At 36.3% G+C, this 18,730-nt stretch overlaps 1 protein-coding gene across 1 annotated transcript in view; it reads right to left on the reverse strand.

Moving 5' to 3' along the window:
* The window catches only part of VPS41 (VPS41 subunit of HOPS complex), a 112,675-nt gene that overhangs the window by 36,198 nt on the left and 57,747 nt on the right, over positions 1-18,730 (reverse strand). The window contains exons 8-10 of the mRNA XM_005529935.2: positions 10,006-10,125; positions 6,457-6,603; positions 5,186-5,252 (exon numbers count right to left, since the gene is read on the reverse strand). Of these exons, the coding sequence (XP_005529992.1) occupies positions 5,186-5,252; positions 6,457-6,603; positions 10,006-10,125 (334 nt within the window). The remainder of the gene's footprint in view (positions 1-5,185; positions 5,253-6,456; positions 6,604-10,005; positions 10,126-18,730) is intronic.

The following is an 18,730-nucleotide window of genomic DNA, read 5'->3' on the forward strand; positions in this document are numbered from 1 at the left end:
ATACTATCAAAGAAACTTTAAATTCAGCTTTATAGAAGGGCCAAGAGAAGGCTCTTAAAGGCATGTAAAATACTGTAGCTTGTATTTGAAGAGGAAAATTGCACAGGGTGAATTATAATTTATAATGATTATAGAGATGGCTTTAAAATCTATATGTGTTTCTTTGTCTTACACTAGAACTTTAGTCCCTTTGCCAGTGAAAGTGCTTGTAACGCCCAATGTAATGGTGTGTTTCAGATCTAGCAGAAGTATTGATTTTTGAAACAAAAATAAACAAATAAAAATCATCACTTCAAGTTTTGTTTCTGAATAGAGTTTAGTTTCCTTGGTTTCACTATCAGCTTTCTCTCAGCTCATCTTTCTCAAGAGGCGTTGTTGAAACACAATGCTCTAGCTCTATTGCTACAGCCTTGAACAAAGAATAACTGGCATAGACAGTGCTTCTTGACCTGATAAAAACCTTTGATGCTGCTAATCAAAAAAGTCTTACTGAAAAAAGAAGATGTAAGTTATATCTGCACAGAACAATAATAGGTTAATTTGCCTTACTCTCTGTACACTGTGTTGTGATCAAGGAGGAAAAGAAATCCAACATAAAGGCAATGGAGAAATGCTGTTAATTTAAAAAGGACCCAAAATAATTAAAACAAATGTGGTATTGAAATAAATGGAAATGACTGAGGTATGGCCATGTGTCATACATGTTTATGCCTGTCATAAGAGAAGATAGAAGAGAGGCTGACAGTGGATCTACTCCATGTTCAGCATCTATGTACAGATGTCAAACAAATTACCAGGAGGCAAAATGAAGAAACCTGTAAATCTTTTTTGCTGCTCATTAAATTAAATGTACAAAATACACCAAACTACAGAAATGAAACAATATATGCTACATTATTTACCTAAACTGTATAAAGTCTCTCTCTCTGGGATTTAAAGATCCACACATAATGTGATACTAAAACTGAAACTAAAATGAGCTATTTGACTATTTTGTTTAGTCAAACCTCTAAAAACAGTCCCTGCTTTACCACAGCAGATTTTAAGGAGTAAAACTTTGGTTACAGTCAGAAGGTTCTACCTTGGATTTAAACTAAAAGCACAAGTGGTGGAGATACCACCTTGAGAACACTTAAGAGTATGCTGCACTGTGACCTAAAACAATGAATACAAATTCTGCATATGGTTTTATGTGCTAGGTAATTTATGCAAACCAAAACAGAATACAAATGGTATGCTATGATTAGCTATTATCTTGTGCATGGAGTTGCACTTGATGTAAAATATAACCTTTTTTTTTTTGACAGTATGTGATTTCAGTTACAGAGGACAAGAAAAGTAAGTATCAGTTAAGCTTCAAAGCTGATTTTCTGAAAAACTCTTTTTTTTCCACTGAATCAAGAAAACATTGTTAATCAACAGGGAAAATATTCAGTCTTGAAGAACTCTGGGGCTTAGCAGCTCTGAGATTTGATGACAAAGAAGTCAAAATCTTGAAGCATTTTGAATCATTTTATGAAGAAATTTATAAACTATAGGTTTAGCTTGTGGCAAAACAAATGAACCAAAGTCTAAGTAGAATCAACTATGTAACAAGATTTGGGTTTTTTCTTTTGTTTTTGGCTTCTCCGAGTATAGCAGACTTGCTTAAATAAAGCGTTTGCATAAATCACCTTATGAAGTAAACTTCCTGATCATCATATTCATCAATTAAGCCTTACATTACATCTATATAAAGAGAATTATGTTGGTATACCAGATCCCATTAATTTCACTTTACAAACAAGAAAATAAATATTCCTATGTATTCAGATTGAAATGTGCAATCTCAATGCATGATGCTAACTTGCTATGCAGGTGTGAAGCTACTCCTTTGTAAAACACAGATGTGTTGTTACAAACATATTTGGTTGTGTTTGTTGTTGAAACGTGTAATTTTTAAACCAAAAATCTGCCTTACGGGAAATTTGGTAGAATGCAAAGGGAGACAAGTATTCAAGAGGCATTGGTGCCTGGCTTGTACCCAGAATTAAGCTGAGATTCCTCAGATAAAATCTGGACAAAAATTAATTGAATAAAAATTCTCTAATCAGCTTGAAGTCTTTTACATACTTCCAGTGTTAATCTCTATTTTCTGCTATCATTAACAAGCTGTGTAACTGAGGAAGAGATAAGGTACTTCTCCATAAAAGTATATACAATCCTGACAAGGCCAAGGAAGACTAGATTACCTATTTTCCTTTGAAAAGGCATTATATTAACTGAAAAATCTAATTAGTTATTTAGCAACCAGCCTTCTCATGGGTTCCAGTTGAGGAAGGATTCCCTGTTCAGACCAGATGCTGTGCAGCATTATATCTTTTGTACATGCTTCAGGAGTGAGCACAGAGGTCAAGCACTCTTTAAGAAAGATCACAATGGCATTTAGTCCACGTTAAGCCTGTAATTCAATACCAATACTTTCTAATCAATACACTGTTTCACAGCAGTAGCTAACAGAGCTAAACTGATAGGATCTGCTCAGCTAACATACATTTAAACCTAAATAGAAACACTCACTTGGAGTTTATCTCTGACACTGAATGAAGACTCACAGAGGTAATGAACTGTAGCAAAAACAATGGCAAGATTACTGAAGGAAAGAACTACTAATGTACTGGAAGATGTAAATAAAATTAGCAATGCCACATGGATCTCAGTGCATGAGACCTGTATAATTCATCTATTTTCTCTTACAGGTAATCACAGCATTAAGGTAAAACAGCTAGAACAGTTCAGTGGTGTAACTTTCTCACAAGAAGGGGTTTAGCATCACAGCAGATGCTGTAATTATTTCCCACCTTAGAATAAATATAGCTAATTCTTGGGACAGAAACAGAAGATGAGGAGGTACATTGTTAAACAGGATCCTAATGCACCTAACCTGCAATGAAGGAAATACTGTTTCCTTATTCACTGTACTGCAAAGTACTGAAGAAACATTTATTATCTACTAATGCCATCACATTAGTGATGATACCACCATGGAACTTAGGGGACCTCAGAATGGCTCTAAAACAGCATAAACCCAAAACTGTTGGCACATGACAAAAAACTATTTTATCATAGACTCCATACGTATTACTGTGCTGACCAAAGATGCAACCATGAAGTTTCTTGCTCCACTTTTGGTTTTCTTTCCAGGTGAAAAATTGTAAAAGCAGGGAGAAAAAAATTTAAAAACAACATACCACTTAACATGACAAAAGTAATACTGTATTAAGGGCTTCATTTTTTGTAAATCTGTTGACAAAATATTTTGAGTCAAAATATCTGAAGGATACTCAGTTATCCTTGATTTAAAAGATGATATTCTTGCCTTGTATAATTCTTTACTTTATGCAAGTACATCAGCTTGTGCATCCACTTTGGATATTAGTGGTCTTGCAAAAAAACTATACTGGTTGCAGGTCTTACATAAAATCAGACCTTCCAGCTATGCCTTTGAAGAGGAATGCTGAAATAAAATTGAAATAGATGTTATGGCATTATGTACTGAAGTCAAGAAGACCTTCTATGTGACTATATGAAAGACTATTAATTTATACTGAGACTTAAACAAACAATGTCTCTCTCTCTTTTCCCTCCCAATCCTCCCAAGTTCTAAAGTATTGTGGACAGCATTTGGCAGAGCAATTTCAGTGCTTTGACCTGAAACCAGAAAATAAAATCTCAAGCACATCATTAACAGGTTAAGTGAGATAAAATACCCGTTTTCTAGAATACAGAGAAAACCACAGGCCAGAAATTTTAAGATGAAAAAGTTACTTCCACAAAAATCTTTATCCTTCATGTCTGCACCTAAATAGCCCAATGACAGCTTTTTATGTTTTTAAAATCAAGTTCCAATAGACAGTCACCTAAAACTAGTACCATCCATATAAAGACATTGCAGCTGAAATAGAAGTTGCCTCTGTTCACTTGTCAGTATGTGACCAAACCCATTTAGCTATTTTCTAAAAGCTATTTAACAGTACAGAAAATATTATATACAAAATCTGAGGCTAAAATTCATGACAAAACTTTTCCTTGATAGAAAATATTATATACAAAATCTGAGGCTAAAATTCATGACAAAACTTTTCCTTGATAAAATTATTGCAAATAGCCTAGGATTCTGCAGTTAAATAGTCTATTTGGACTGTGTAATCCTAAACAACCAATAGCTTTCAGGTCTCAGTTAATTCTCAGGCACACCACCAATCTCATTGTCCAGATTTCCTGCAGAGCTTAACAAGTCTCCTAGCTGATTTTCAGAAGCTATTTTAGAACAGTCCTTCCCTGAAATCAGAAAACAGAGCATACATACACACCTATGCCATGCACCATTCCAAGCATGATTCAAGATCTTGCTTGAACACCCTATCTACAATCTCATGTTACTACAATCAAGGAAGCACCAAAGCTTACACACTGTTGCCCACTCTGGTCTGCAGAGTAAGAGGGATTGTTTATTTTCCTGGTACTATCTATTCCTAGATACTTCCTTCCTCCACTAGATACTTCTGGGGACAGCTGTGACTTTTTGTTTACATCCCCACTTCCCTTACAAATTTTCTTTGAATTCTGCTTTACTTAATACACACATTTTGTCAAGAACTTTTCCACTAATCAGCAATAATAAAAATTTATTCATATCAGATTAGATAGAAAAATAGGAAAGCAAATGAAAATAAAAAATTCAGAAGCCAAGAAAGGAAACAAAAATAAATTAAAATCAGTTTCCTAGCACTGCACCAGAGATTTTATGGGGGGGGAAGAGAAAAATGTTATGAGTAGCATAGTCAAACAACATGTAATCAAATAAAGTAATATCTGTTTTCTCTTTACTACTACACTGACCATCAATCATTTAACCAAGATGAAAACTCAAGTTCTCTAAAGGAATCTGTGTGAAGGGAAAATTAAGGCATCCATTGTTCACACAAGTATGTCTCATTTTAGATGATCACAGAACTTAAGGCTCTCTATAAAAAAACCCTCACACCTATGCATGAGGGCATTATGACAACCTCAGCAGCTAAAAATGCTGGCGACATTTGTGTTACAACTACATGTTGCCTTCAAAGTGTAACAGTTTAGTTCTGGCTAGGATGTATAAGACCTTTAGAGCTTTTTGAAAAGGGGTGCATTCATACAACCATACCTATTTCCACGTAGCGGTTTGGTAGGTCACGCATTTCACTGGCATGACGTTCTTTTACTGAGCAAATCTAGGAAACAGAAATTTGAATTGTTACAATAAGGAAACTGTAGTTCCTAAGATGATACTAGCTTTGCCTCAATAAGAAAAGGAATTTCTGGGAATTCTCAGACATGGATTTCTTTATTTTGAAAAACACAAGTTGTGAAACAGTAATGGTGCCTCAGTAAAGAAAACCACACAGAAAAGTTGTGGCTATAGCTCACAGCCTTATAAATATGCAGGGAGAGAAAAGGATCACATAAGAGAAATGTGAAAATATGTGCCCACTATGGTTTCTTCATAGAAGCATTTATATATGAATTTGGTTTTGGTGTCTTCTCACACTTTGCATCTCATTACCTTTCAAGGCACCTGATTCTTATTCAGTAAGTTTGCTATTGCTCCTGCCAGTTACAGGAGAGGAGTATGTACATACAAAGAAATGCAAATAACCAAATGTTGTGAAGCACACACAAATAGAAAGGGGAAGACAGATGCCAACCTTAGGACAAATCTCCTCATTTATAAAACTCTAAGCTTAATGCTCCAAAAGCTTTTTACATGTCACCTAACTCACTTTACCCTCCCTTTCCATCTATTTCTATCAGGCACTTTTAATTTCCCACTGTGCAGTGATGCAGTAGTCTGTTATTAGGAAACAGCTAACAGGCTTGTAACAAACTCATGTCAGGTGCCGGTCTGAGCAAATTATAATCAGTCTGCACCACACAAGTTTGAAATGCCAGTTTCCTGTTGAAAGATAACAAAACCCTAAGCAGTCTGTCCTTCCACCCACCCTTTTTTTTTTTTTTTTTTTTTTCACAAAATCATGTGGCTGTTTTAGTAGCTGCAACCTCCTCAGACCCCAAAGCAATCCCCTCCAAAAATACCTCATGGTAAGTTGTTCTTCCTTAATGCTAATCAAAAGAAATGAATTCAACAGTACACTAAAAGCTTTGAAGAGACGAAATCTCTCCAAGGCACAGAGGAACAAAATGTCCCTGAGGATTACATTCACTGCATGCTCTCACACAGAGATCTGTCTGGCTGCTGGGTGCCTATCACTCCTCCTCCTCATGAGGGTCAGTCCAATGACATTTCTAAGGCAGCGAGAGTTCTGAACACTGGTCAAACCAAATTCTATTTTTTTCGATTGTCTTTACTTTTCAGAAAAAATCCTCTGTTTGTCTGTGATAACAGCAAGCATTTATTATAAAGACAGGTAATTGCACCTTTACTGAATTTCCCCAGCCAATAATCAGCGTTAAATTATCCTTCCAGCAAAGGCTGCAGGGATACATATCTGGGCGAAGGCTTATGTCATCTCGAGGCACATTAGTAATTCTTTGCTTGGAGATCATGTCAAGTATCTTCACGCCCTGAAAGTTTAAAAACAAGAGAACTTTATTCAGTATGACAAACTCCTACTGCCCATTTTGGACACTAAGGCAGTCAGAGTGGTTTACAGAATAAATTTCAGAGCAGGGCTGAGTATGCCACCAGAAAAAACTGTTGATACAAAAAAACATCTAACCCAGGAGGTGACAAAAGGAGTAAAGGGATCAGAGTAATTTAGATGTTTTAAATTCACATGCCAAATAAAAAGACATAATAAGTGAATGAGTGACAGACTAGTAATTCCAGTCATGAACCAGTATGACTTATTTGGCTGGTGCTACTCCTGGAGAAATAAAAAGAATCGCAGCTTTTTCACAACAGTCCCTGAGAGACACAGAAATTTCCACCTTGGAAAAAGAAAAACAACAGTTTATTAAGATAAACTAATTCAATCTCAAGATATGCATTTCTACTCTTATATTTAAACAGAAAAGCAGGCATATTTAAACAATGCTTGGTTTTCTATGCTGTGATTTTTCACTCCCTCCTCGGGAAATCTCTAAAGTAATAGAACAAGAAGTTAAAAACCAGGAAGATTAAAGTTGTTCAAGAGACAGAGGAAAAAAAGAACCAATAATTAGATTTTTCTGTGTTGTTTAGACAAGGTAAGCTATAACCTTTCCAATAGCAAAATTGAGATTAATTTCATGTTAAGTAATGACTTGTTCTTGGTAATTTAAAACAAAAGTCTCTAAAATAAAATATTTTAGTAGGGACTTTTTTGTTTAGAGAGTGAGTCTTCAAATCACAGAAAATGGGATGAAAAAGACCTTGAAAGGTCAGCATCCATCATGCCATGCCATGTTCGGTATTTCTAGTAGCCAAACTGATCTAAAAGATTTACCTGCCTATTTCTGTTCCCCCCATTGTGAGTTTCTATGTCCCCAGCTGTACAAATAGACAGATACAACTGTTTAAAAGTCTTGGGGGGTCATGGTCTAGGCCAGGTTTTGCAGGTTTTTTTTTTTTTAATCACAAGGAACAGAAAGTTGTATGGGGGTGGGTGACGGGATTTTTTTTCAGTAATCTTTGTCACTGAAGAACCGTGAGCATGGAACACACTTCTACTGGCACCTCATCAGCTAGCAGACATCAAGGTTTCAAAAACAAACGAACAACTTACACACAACATCTGCAATGCACAGATCCCAGACCTCTAGGTAACATAAACAAGCATCTAATCCTTTGTGTTTTCTAAGCTCATCTGATCAAATTTTTAACCTTGCTTGAATTGCATTTTAATAAAGTTGCTTTTTATAAATCTTACTACTTTGTCTCCAAGGAGGATTTTCAGTGACTTACATCACACCTTCTGTTTTTCTACATGGCAGCAAATCTTATATGGGACACACCAGCTCCTGTTTAAAGTGGCTTTCAAACTAACAGCATAGGATCTATTTGGTTTTAAGTGTTGAGAGACAGTTGTTTAATATAATAAGTTTTACGTAAGAGTAAGTTATTTAGAGTTATAATATCGTGTGATATAGTGTGCTGTTTGCTTAGCATGAGTAGCTGGATTTTTTTGAAGTCTTAGGCTGTAAGCTGTGAACTTATACCTAGACATGCTTTTGGCTAGTAAGTAATTATTAATTTATTTTCTTCTTAGCAGCTGGTACAGTGCGGAGTTATAGATTTACTCTAAGAATAATGTTGATGACTCACTGATATTTTAGTTGTTGCTATCTAATTTCCTATGCTCTGCCTGTCAACAGGTGCAGAAGAAGTGAGAAAGGAGTCAAAAAGACTTCTGTTGGCTCTTTGGAGCTGCCCATTGTAAAAGGATCCCAGTCCTTGAAGTTAAAACCTGGGGTGGTGTGTATGTGACTCCTTGAATGGTGTGAGAATGCTTGAGCAGTGGCTTCTCCTCTAGCAGGCATGCCATTTACATCATGAACTGAAAGGACTTCCACACGCAACTTTCTATCATGAAGGACCTAAAACCTGTCCAAATTGGAGTCCAGCAGCAAACTAAACTACCTCTAAGGATCTGTCCCCCAGATGTTTCAGTGCACTACTAGCCATGGAGGAAGGAGAAGAGAATAGCAGCCAACATGGGTTACCTACGCATCTGAAAAGCAGAATTAGACCTCGCCTAAATATAAAAACTAGGTGGCCATGCACACACACTAAGAAGCAAGGCTATAAACATTTTCTCTGATTTGGAAAACAAAAGTGTAACACAAAACCTTGCTAGAGAATGGAGTTTAGAAAGTTAAAGGGGAAGGGAAAGGGCAATAACCAAATATATTAATCTTCTGGAGGCCAAGTGTCATTTCATTTTTCTTTGAAAGATAGGCCCTGACCATGGCTTTTTGTCTCTGACAGATGGCTCTCAATGTTTTATTAGTATTCTGTGTTCTGATGTGGCACATCGTCTCTTGCTCTCGTCCTATCCATCCCAGCAGATACCTAGAATAAGCATTTTAATTGTATGGATCTGAAAAGAATAAAACCTTCAAAAAACCTAATGTTATGTCAATTAAGTCCTCAATGAAGCTTCCATTTTAATAGAGTTATTAAAGGGAAGCAAACAAAGGTCCACCTCTAACAATTTCATATCAAACTGGTTTTGAAAGATAAAAAAGAACAATGGTTTAAAATATGTTAATTAATTCCTCCCTTTAGGATGGAAAAACAATAGAAGGAAAAAAACCCTAGTGTTTCAGAAGTACTTTCACCACATTAAAAAATACTTTGGAATTTACACATGATACATACTTAAAAACATATCCCTCACTGGTGAGCTTCAAAACACAGAGCTTGACCCATCAATCAGATATACAGTGATAGGTTAAATATAACACTCTGAACGAATACAATGGTTTCCTTTAAAACTACACTTAGAACAAAAGGGACTTATCTCCTATTTTTTTCTAGTGGCCTAATAAAATGAGAAAGTATTATTGTATTTTTTTAATAATCTGCAACATTGAAAGTGCATACGACAATGTCATTTCACCACAAATTAAAAAATCCAGACAGTTTATATTTTTTGCAGGGTGTGGGAGTGGAGATGTTCTATTACTTATATAGAGAAGAATTATATTGGCATTCCTTCCTCAGTTTGCTTCAATAAACTGCACTAATCAAAATTCTAATTAGTAATAGTGTACATTAGTGACCACCACAGTGGTATGTAGAGCTACTTTCCTAATTCTTTCAGAAGTGGCAATCACATTGGAGAACCCTGACTAACCAGCAGGAAACAACAGAAGAAATTTCTACAAAGAAATGACATATAAACCACTATCTTTCAATAACTTTTATACCCACTTCTACAAATGCACAGTTTTTTAGCTGAATATTCTGGCAATTAGCATTGAAAAATTTCAGTGTAACACAGAGATATTTTTGTTCATTTAATGGAGGTGAAAAATACTTACCATATTATTAGCCCAAGCAATTAAGTGCCCTCTCCATTTTACATTTCTGATATTTCCTTCCCCTTCATGTAAAACCGAAGGCTTCCATCTATTCATCCAGCCTCTTTCATATAACAGCAACTATGAAGAAGTGCAACAATAAATATTTCTGTAACACAGTGCTGTGTGCAGACATGGAAATTATTTTTTCTTCATTATCCCTTACTCTGTTTGGATTTAAGGACAATGAAAAATACACACCTATCACAAAACAAAAGCAAATAAAATCAAACATTTTGACATAGTATATATACATCGAGCATCTTGCATATTACAGAATTCCTATTAAATTTTAATAATAATGAGGCCTTTCATCAAGTTTCTCCAAAGAACAGTAAGTATAATTATTTACCTTTTAAAGATAAAAAAATTCAAGTATTTCAGGACCTAAGTCTACAACACTGGTGACAACACTTCAGAAAATTGATAAAGAAACCAGGTCACCTCACTGATATCAAGATCCACCAATCTTGTCATAGACCCCTTCCCTCCAAAAAAAAGCAGGCAGTCAGTGAAAATTATCAAACATCCCCAAGGTTGTGACCCTTTGCCTGCCTCCATGTGGAACTACACAGCTTTCCACAGGGGTCTAGAGATGCTGTGTTTTAGTCCCACTTGTGCAAACTGCATTATACCACAAGTGCTGCTGATTGTAAAACTTGTGTGATTGGTAATCTCAGGTTCTGCAACTAAGGAAGGTATTTTAGAATATCTAAACGCATAGAAGATGTTATGAGATGCCTTTCAGCACCAAAGAAAAACCCAACTACGTGTAGAAAGTCTGCACAGAAAGACATTCCATAATGGTTGGTTGGAGTATGGTGCTAATAAAGTCAATGTTGCAGGTTCAATTAATTTATGGACAATTCACCTAAGAGTTGGACTTGATGATCCTTGTGGGTCCCTTCCAAATCAGAACATTCTAATTCTGTATGTCTCATTAAGTTATTCAATAGGATTACAGGGAATCACTCTGACAGATGCAAAGTGCAGCAACTGGAGGGATACCTAAATAAGAAGCTGAAGCATCTACAGAGATCATGCTCTAAGGTACCACTCCTGCTAACTTTTGCATGAGTACACACACATACGAACATATGCACAACCTGGACCCAAGCTCACACCTCTCACTGGAAGTTGTGAAACAGCTGCCTGCAAGGATTTCTACCATGCTAAAGCCCAATGGAGTACTTTTCTTGCTAATATTTCCTAAGATCCAGCTGTATGCAATTCTTTTATATATCGTTTCCTGCCACTTGTATTTGGATAAATACATCAAATGTTAGGACACCAGTTGTTTAAAATAAGAACTTTCAGGAAAATATAAGATTTTAATGGCAATTCTCAGACTGACTCTCTCTCTCTCTCTCTCTCTCGCTCTCTCCTAAAGCCACCAGATGGCACCAGAAGACAAGTATTTTCTCGAAGAGTTTAAAGCAAGCAGTAGGTAAGGCAGTCTATTGAGAAATTTTTGTGTGAACTGCACTGCAGACATCAAACTTTTAATTCAAGCAAAGTGATTTTGTGTCCTTTACATAGGTCACATGAAGGCCCAACTTTTAGACAGTATAGATTACCCCCCACCCCGCATATGAAAAGGCTACTAAGTCTTACAGAACATGTTATTTTACAGCTACCAGGGCAAGCCACTGAAAACAGTGTAACATCTATGCCCACAAGTCAGTGCTACATGGGGGGATTTCCATTAGAAGACTGGTACATAGATAGCAACCCTCAGCTCAAATGAATGGTCTCCACTCAGATGCTAAAGATGTCATTAAAAAATAAGTACTGTGCTGATTCAGACTTGAAAATTACTTTTTTTCCTAGTGTACTAACGCCTAAGGAGAAGCTGGACAGAAGAAGAACTGCTGCTTGGATGCTTCATTCAATACCATCCAATAAAGGCAGCAGCAAAACACATGGTATATTGCATTACTGGACAAAGCTCCAAAAACTTATGTGGATCATGTGAAAGGTCAAACCTAGCTGATGTCAATTATATTAATTTTACTTGTAATTTTTTCTGCTTGTGACTGAATCATGATTTGAGTTAATTTATTATACTCAAGCTCCAGAGCAAACCTGGTATGACACTTTGCATGTTTTTTGTTATTCATGGTTTGTGAATATCATGCTTTTTCATGACTCTGAATAACAAACTGCCAGGAAAAGTAAGTGATCTGAGAAAGAACTATTGAAGAGAGAAGAATAATTTGAAAAATCCTCTCTATGCTCAACTCTAAGAGCAGAAACTTTCAGATCAAGGCAGTAGAAGACAACAGGCTGGCACCACCTATAAGAAGGATGGAAAATGAATCTGAATCACTGAATCACCCCACCATTCCCCATTTCAGTTCAGTAAATGAAACAGGCCCAGCACTGAGGCTAAAACTTCGCACTGTGGCATCAAAAAAATACGTAATCTCAAAACATGCTTAACTAAGTTATCTTCAGTGCAATTATCTGCATGCTATTGATATACATACTGTGATTTCTTTATTATTTCTTAGAGCAATGACACCTGGAAACTGAATTTGTGAACCCAGAACTTTCCTGTGTGTTTTGGAACTGTTGTCTGCTAAAGGCATCTCTCTCAAAAAAAGCAGCACCATTTCTTTCTTAGTATTCCTTTATGTCTCCACATTGAAATGTTGATCACACCAGAAAGTAATTAAAAACTTCAGAAGAAGACTTGTAAGAAGAAATCCACAGTTTCTTTGGGGCTCTTTCTACCACCTCCCTCTCTTTTTGGTAGGGGAAAAATACTGTAGGACTTTATTTGCCATAAATCCTATATTATGGTAGTCAGCATTCACAGTACTTATATTTCACCAGCAGCCAAAATCCCACTTTCTTGGCTTCTCCGCAATAGTTTGTTTCCCTCGTTTTTCATTTGTTCATATAAAACTTTCTAGTCCTTTGTTAACTACAATACAGTTGTGCTTAGAACACTCTTCTAGTGCATCTTGCATGCACCACAATTTGATAATACAGCTAAAATAAAATAACCTTTAGCTTCAAGGTCCCAAACCACACTGCTTCATAGTACATTGCAATCTTCTGTTAGATTACTAATTATTTTGTGAGTCTTCTTAACTGCTTATAATTGTCCACCAGATCATTAAGAAAAATGTATGAGATGTATGAGATGGAGCTGGACACTTTCTGGTTTTTAAAATAAGTGGACATATTTCTCTTGGATTAATACATCTCTAACATACCTTTGTCTAACAGGAGATTAACCCACACCAAAAACTCTATTTTAGAGTGCATTCACTAAAGAGAATAGATGAGTGCTTGGACTTAATGGAGCCTGTAATGCAATTAGCATTAACACTAATTACACGTAATCCCGGTCTTAAGCTATGTACAGGAATTCCCAATCCTCTGAACAAAAAGGTGAATGATTGCAACTTTGGTATATCAACATGTTGAAGTAATTAAATTTAATTTATTCTCATTACCAATTACTAGCTTCAATATACTAATAATATTAGTACTATTAATATTATTATATATTATATTAATATTATACCATAAATAAGAGATATCTGTTCTCACAGAAATTTCAAAGGAAACACACTTTTAATGATGCCCAGCATCACTACTTTGTTTCAACACAGTGTCTTTTGTGTAAAGATTTGAAGACGTTTTAGTGAAGAAAAAATGGCTTAAGATTTCAATTTGTAACTGAAGAGCCACTTTTCCAATCCCTGCTGCAGAACTGTTGGAATAGTTTTTATTTCACAAGATAAAAATCAGGAATAAAGACTCTGTAATTTTTTTGTTCTGTTCTTTGTCTAAGTGTGAAGATAAGCCTACCTGTGGCACTTGTCCTGTGTTTCGATGCCTGTCACCACTTTCACCTCAGCTAGGCCAGACCACAAAAATCTAAAATACTATTTCCATGGTTACAAGTGATCACTACAGTTATTTATTGTTTTCAGCATAAAACTAATATTTACAGGCACAGCCAAGATTAACAGATACCACAGAGTAACACAGAACAGCATGCTGCATGAAGACTTACTGTTTAATAGCTCATCCCTAGGAAAACATATAGCAACAATAAAAAATTATACTTTGTATTTGAAACAGACGATGGACTGGATGAGCTCAAACAAGGCAGAGAATAATGTAAGCCTCAAGCTTTCAGCTGAAGATGAGCTTTCAAGATTTCGTCACAGAATGTTGTCTAAGGAGCTGGGGTGTGAACAGAGAGGAGGGCAGTAAGTGCAGTCAAGGGAAATCAAGCAAGGAGGCAGAGGCAGACAGCAGCATCAGGAGCTACGCAATGGCAAGAGTGAGAGATGAAACAGGAGCTACTGCTCTAGTTCATGGACAGAGAAGCTAGAAATTTAGAGATGTTTAATACAAACAAATGCCACAAGACTTTTTTTAGGCTTCACTTTTAATAACTCAACTGCCATATTCCATCTGTTGCCTATTCACAAAGAGCTACAGAATTAACACCTTGAAAAGCAAATCCTGCACTCTTGCAGGCAGAGAGAGACACATTTCATACACTTAGATCCTCTTTGCTTGCCACCTCAGGCAATGGAAAAAAGGGTTCTACACAGACATTTGTAAAACACACAACTATAGATTACATGCACATAGGACTATGATCCATTTCCTTTACACAAACAAAATTTATTAGCACAAGGAGAATTTTTGTTTTAGTGATAAAGAAGAAATGCATATCCAAATACCCATAAAGAAGAAATGTAAGCAAAAAAAAATGCTTATTAAGCAAACAGGATATACTATGTATGTCTCATCTGCTCAATAATATGGGATACATCTGGGCATTATATATTGCAGCAAGGAAATCGCAGACCAGTATTATTGTGGTTTGCTTGCTGCTACAGTTTGTTTCCTACTTATGGTAAATTATCCAATGCATGTACAGAAATTACCACAGTATTTACTCCTTCTTCACTTAAATCAGACCTTTGAGTATTTACTGAGTGACATTTTATAGCTTGCAAAGCAATCTGCCTTTCTTGTCTGGTACTCTTCTATCCAACATAATGCCAAACAGCTGACTATCTGCTTTCTAAAAATGGACTGTGCTGCAAACAGCATCCTGACAATTTAATAATTTGTCAAAATAGTTCAGTTATTATGAAGTACATATCAGAGGTAAGGGTTCAGAGGTAAGGTCATCTACTTACTCACCATGCAAAATGCATCTGCTAACACTAAAAAGCAATGATTAAAAAACTGAGACATTCCTTGCCACACTTGACTTTAATGCACAAATTCCACTACCCCTAACAGCAGTCACAGATCCCAGGAATGCTATTTCTCTTCCCATTTATGCACTGTTTGCAATCACCATCCTTTCTCTGTGTATGTTGCTCCACCTGGAGTAGAAAAGAATTTAGAATGTCTCGTTTTGCTTTTCAGGCAAGAGTTACTATGGATCCAGAATTCTGACACAGAAATAGGTTTGTTTGGTATTTTTTTAGATGAGAAATTTGCCCCAGGTAACACTAAGCTCTCTCTACTTTTATAAAAGACAAAGAAAAAAAGAGTCTAATATTTAAACACAAGCACTGATATGTTCAAATGTTAATTTTGGGAGGATAAATAGGACAAACATGATCAAACACATCTGTATTTAAACACCAGTTCTTAAAATGCATCTTCTGCAGCAAAAGAAACACAGACACTATTAATGTTTTTATACATATTTCCATTATATTTTAATGTTTATTTTTATATACATATATCTATATAAAACCCATTAATATATTATGTAGATATAGACACAGATAGATATAGAGAGATGAGAAAGTCACAGGGTAAATCTGCAGTTTTATTTTGGTTCTCTAGCCCTTAAAATGTTTCAGACTGGATATGCAAATCAATACTTATTATACAAAATGTATGTCCTAGAAAACGGAGGAGTCCCAGTCCAGTATGATACGGAACATTCCACCTCTATACTTCAGAATACACTTGCTCAATTTGTGTTGGGTCCCCATTACCACGCTAGGTAGAGGAGACTCAAAAAAACCCTTCATTAGCAGACATTCAGCAGTAACTCAATTACTTCAGAGGACTCACTCCCCTACGAGTTTCATTAAAAAACCTTTGTGTTTAGTTATTGACACTAATAGGGATTATGTCTCTGCCAAGAGAGGAATCTCAACTTGTCCTGCTCTCCTTAAGTTATCTTTACATAAATCACAGTAGCTGATACCTTGACTCTGGAACTGAAATAACCTTCAGCCTTCTTTCTTTGTTAGGTGTGTCTGTTTAACCCTCATGACATAATGGATACTTGGACTTCACAAAAATGTTCATTTAGTTGATGTACTGGGAAAGACCAGCACTCTAAGAGTTAAATCAAGAACACCTTGTTTTCAGCTTTACCACTCTCATTTAGTTGGCTTTTACCCTGTTATTTTTTGAGATTAGACCCTTTTTTAAAAGGTAGAAGGTTATGGCCTTCAATAGCACAGTATTTGTCTCTTTCCTTGCTTTGAAGCTCTATTGTCTGCTCTGGACAGAAATGCCCTGTTATTTACAATATATAGTATTATTATTTCAGGGTTACTATCATCTGCCAAATCAGCACAATGGTGCTGTGGTTAATTGCAGAGATGAGGAGGGGAATAGGGAAGCACCTCCTTTTAGTATGGTACCTATTGCTTCTCAATGCAATAGTGTCAATTTCCACAGTACCTGTCTTATTTCTAGGCACAGATAATATTTATTCACTTAGGAAAAGGGGTGAAATAAGCTTTACCAACACAAAATATTATCTCAAGCTTAACAGAATTTCTTTTCTTTTAAAAGCTAGTGCTTTAATAAGCAAGTGATTTAATGAGTTTATAATACGTTTTAGAGAAAAGCTTCTCTGCATGCCTACTTAAGCAAAGTTAAGCAACCATATAAACATATGCACAATAGAGTTAAGCTTACAACAATTCACAATGATTACCCCAGTTACCCCAGGGAGCACTGCTCTTAAGTCAGCTTTAGGTCAGGCTGAGCTTCTAAGACGTAGCAAATCCCAGCATTACACAGCAATCCACCCAAGTTCCAGACATCCACCCATGTAGGGAACTGAGGACCTGCACTGTTCATCTCTGAAGCATGTCATTAGGGTTTTTCCCCCTCCTTCTATCTCTTGAACATTTATTTCCAGGATGTCCTGAGTGGATCTTAGAACTGAAAAATGTATTTTTTACACATTTTATATTGTTATGAAGAATATTTTTCTAAAAAAATAAAGGACAACCAAACAAGAAAACCCACTCAACTTTAGAAATGCTTATATATGTTATGTCATCATTCCCAAAAAAACAGAAACACAGACAGACCCAGCAAGCCTTTGGATTAAGAGATCACATGATACATACTGTGTTTTTTCCATGCACCTCAGGCAAGGAGCATAGCATGAGAGCTTTAAGCAAAGCTTTTCTTTAAAGTTTGATCCCAAATGAAGATACTGTTACCCTTGGTGAGGATGAGGACAACAAGCAACATGCCTCTCACCACCAGCTATAAGGGATAAAGTCGCTAAACATATACAAAGGCTGAAAGTGCACTGACCTCAGGAGCCACAGGAGGACCTGTCCTCCTTCCTGAAGGAGCTCCCCTTGGTTGCTTAACTTTGCTTAAGTAGGCACAATCCCCAGACACGGGGAGAGAGCGGTGAGGTCCACAGCCTTGAGGCTGTATGCTTCAGCCTGCTTCTCCTCACTCTTGTGTTCAGATCCCTGTTGCCTGCTGCCTCCATACTACACTTTGGCTTTACAGTTAAGGAGGGGTGTAAATGTTCAGGAAAAAACAAACAAACAAACAAACAAAAAAAAACACCCCAAAAAACAAAGCAGCTTTCTTAGTTGGTGGAATTTAGCTTCCTGAATTTTCAGAAAGCATTTTGTTGTTGCTTTCATGAAAGCATGTATACTCCTTTTGGAGGAAAGGCTCCTACCACAAGGCTAGAGGTTTTATTTGTTGGTCTTCTGTACCAATAAAATCAAATTACAGGTGTCAAGGGACATTTGTTTCAATGCTAAATACCTTATGTTAAGATGTCAATTAAAGTTTTTCTGAGGAGGAAAGTTCCTCAGCAAAGCATGAATGTATTAAGAATGAGTATACCATTCCCCAGAGGACAGAATATAAAACAACCTGTCAAGTAATCAAAGATAACCAAAGAGAATGTGTTAACTCCCTGATGTTTTTTTCTGTTCGGCATCAGGTGAATGCAAGATCTTTTACCACCTGACGGAGCCCTGTTCTATTAATTCCTTGCTTCTCTCTTTCCATGCCCCTTTTATCAGCACTAAAAAGCTTCACAAACTGGTGGCTGACACAGACACACACTGACTGTGCATTATTTTAAGGACAACACCAACTTCTACCAGCCAGAAAGAGCTGTCAAGCACGACTTAAATAAATAAAGCACAGCTATGCTTTGAAACATATTGAACTGTTAATGAAAATTAAGATGTATTCAGCACTAGAAGCCTGTAGCTCTTACATACTGGTAAGAGAGAGCAATGGCATTTTGTTTGATGCATCTGTGAGGATTGCTCATCCTTAACTCATAACAGAAGGCAACAGAAAATTCATGAAATCAAGAAACTGTTCCAAATAAAATTTCGTGTTTTGACTGAAAATATGCAATGTGATATAAGATACTTGTAAGACCTGGAAA

The sequence above is a fragment of the Pseudopodoces humilis genome, chromosome 1, assembly GCF_049639895.1.
Source record: "Pseudopodoces humilis isolate 2021_Gansu_Grassland_sample_001 chromosome 1, ASM4963989v1, whole genome shotgun sequence".
Taxonomy (NCBI): domain Eukaryota; kingdom Metazoa; phylum Chordata; class Aves; order Passeriformes; family Paridae; genus Pseudopodoces; species Pseudopodoces humilis.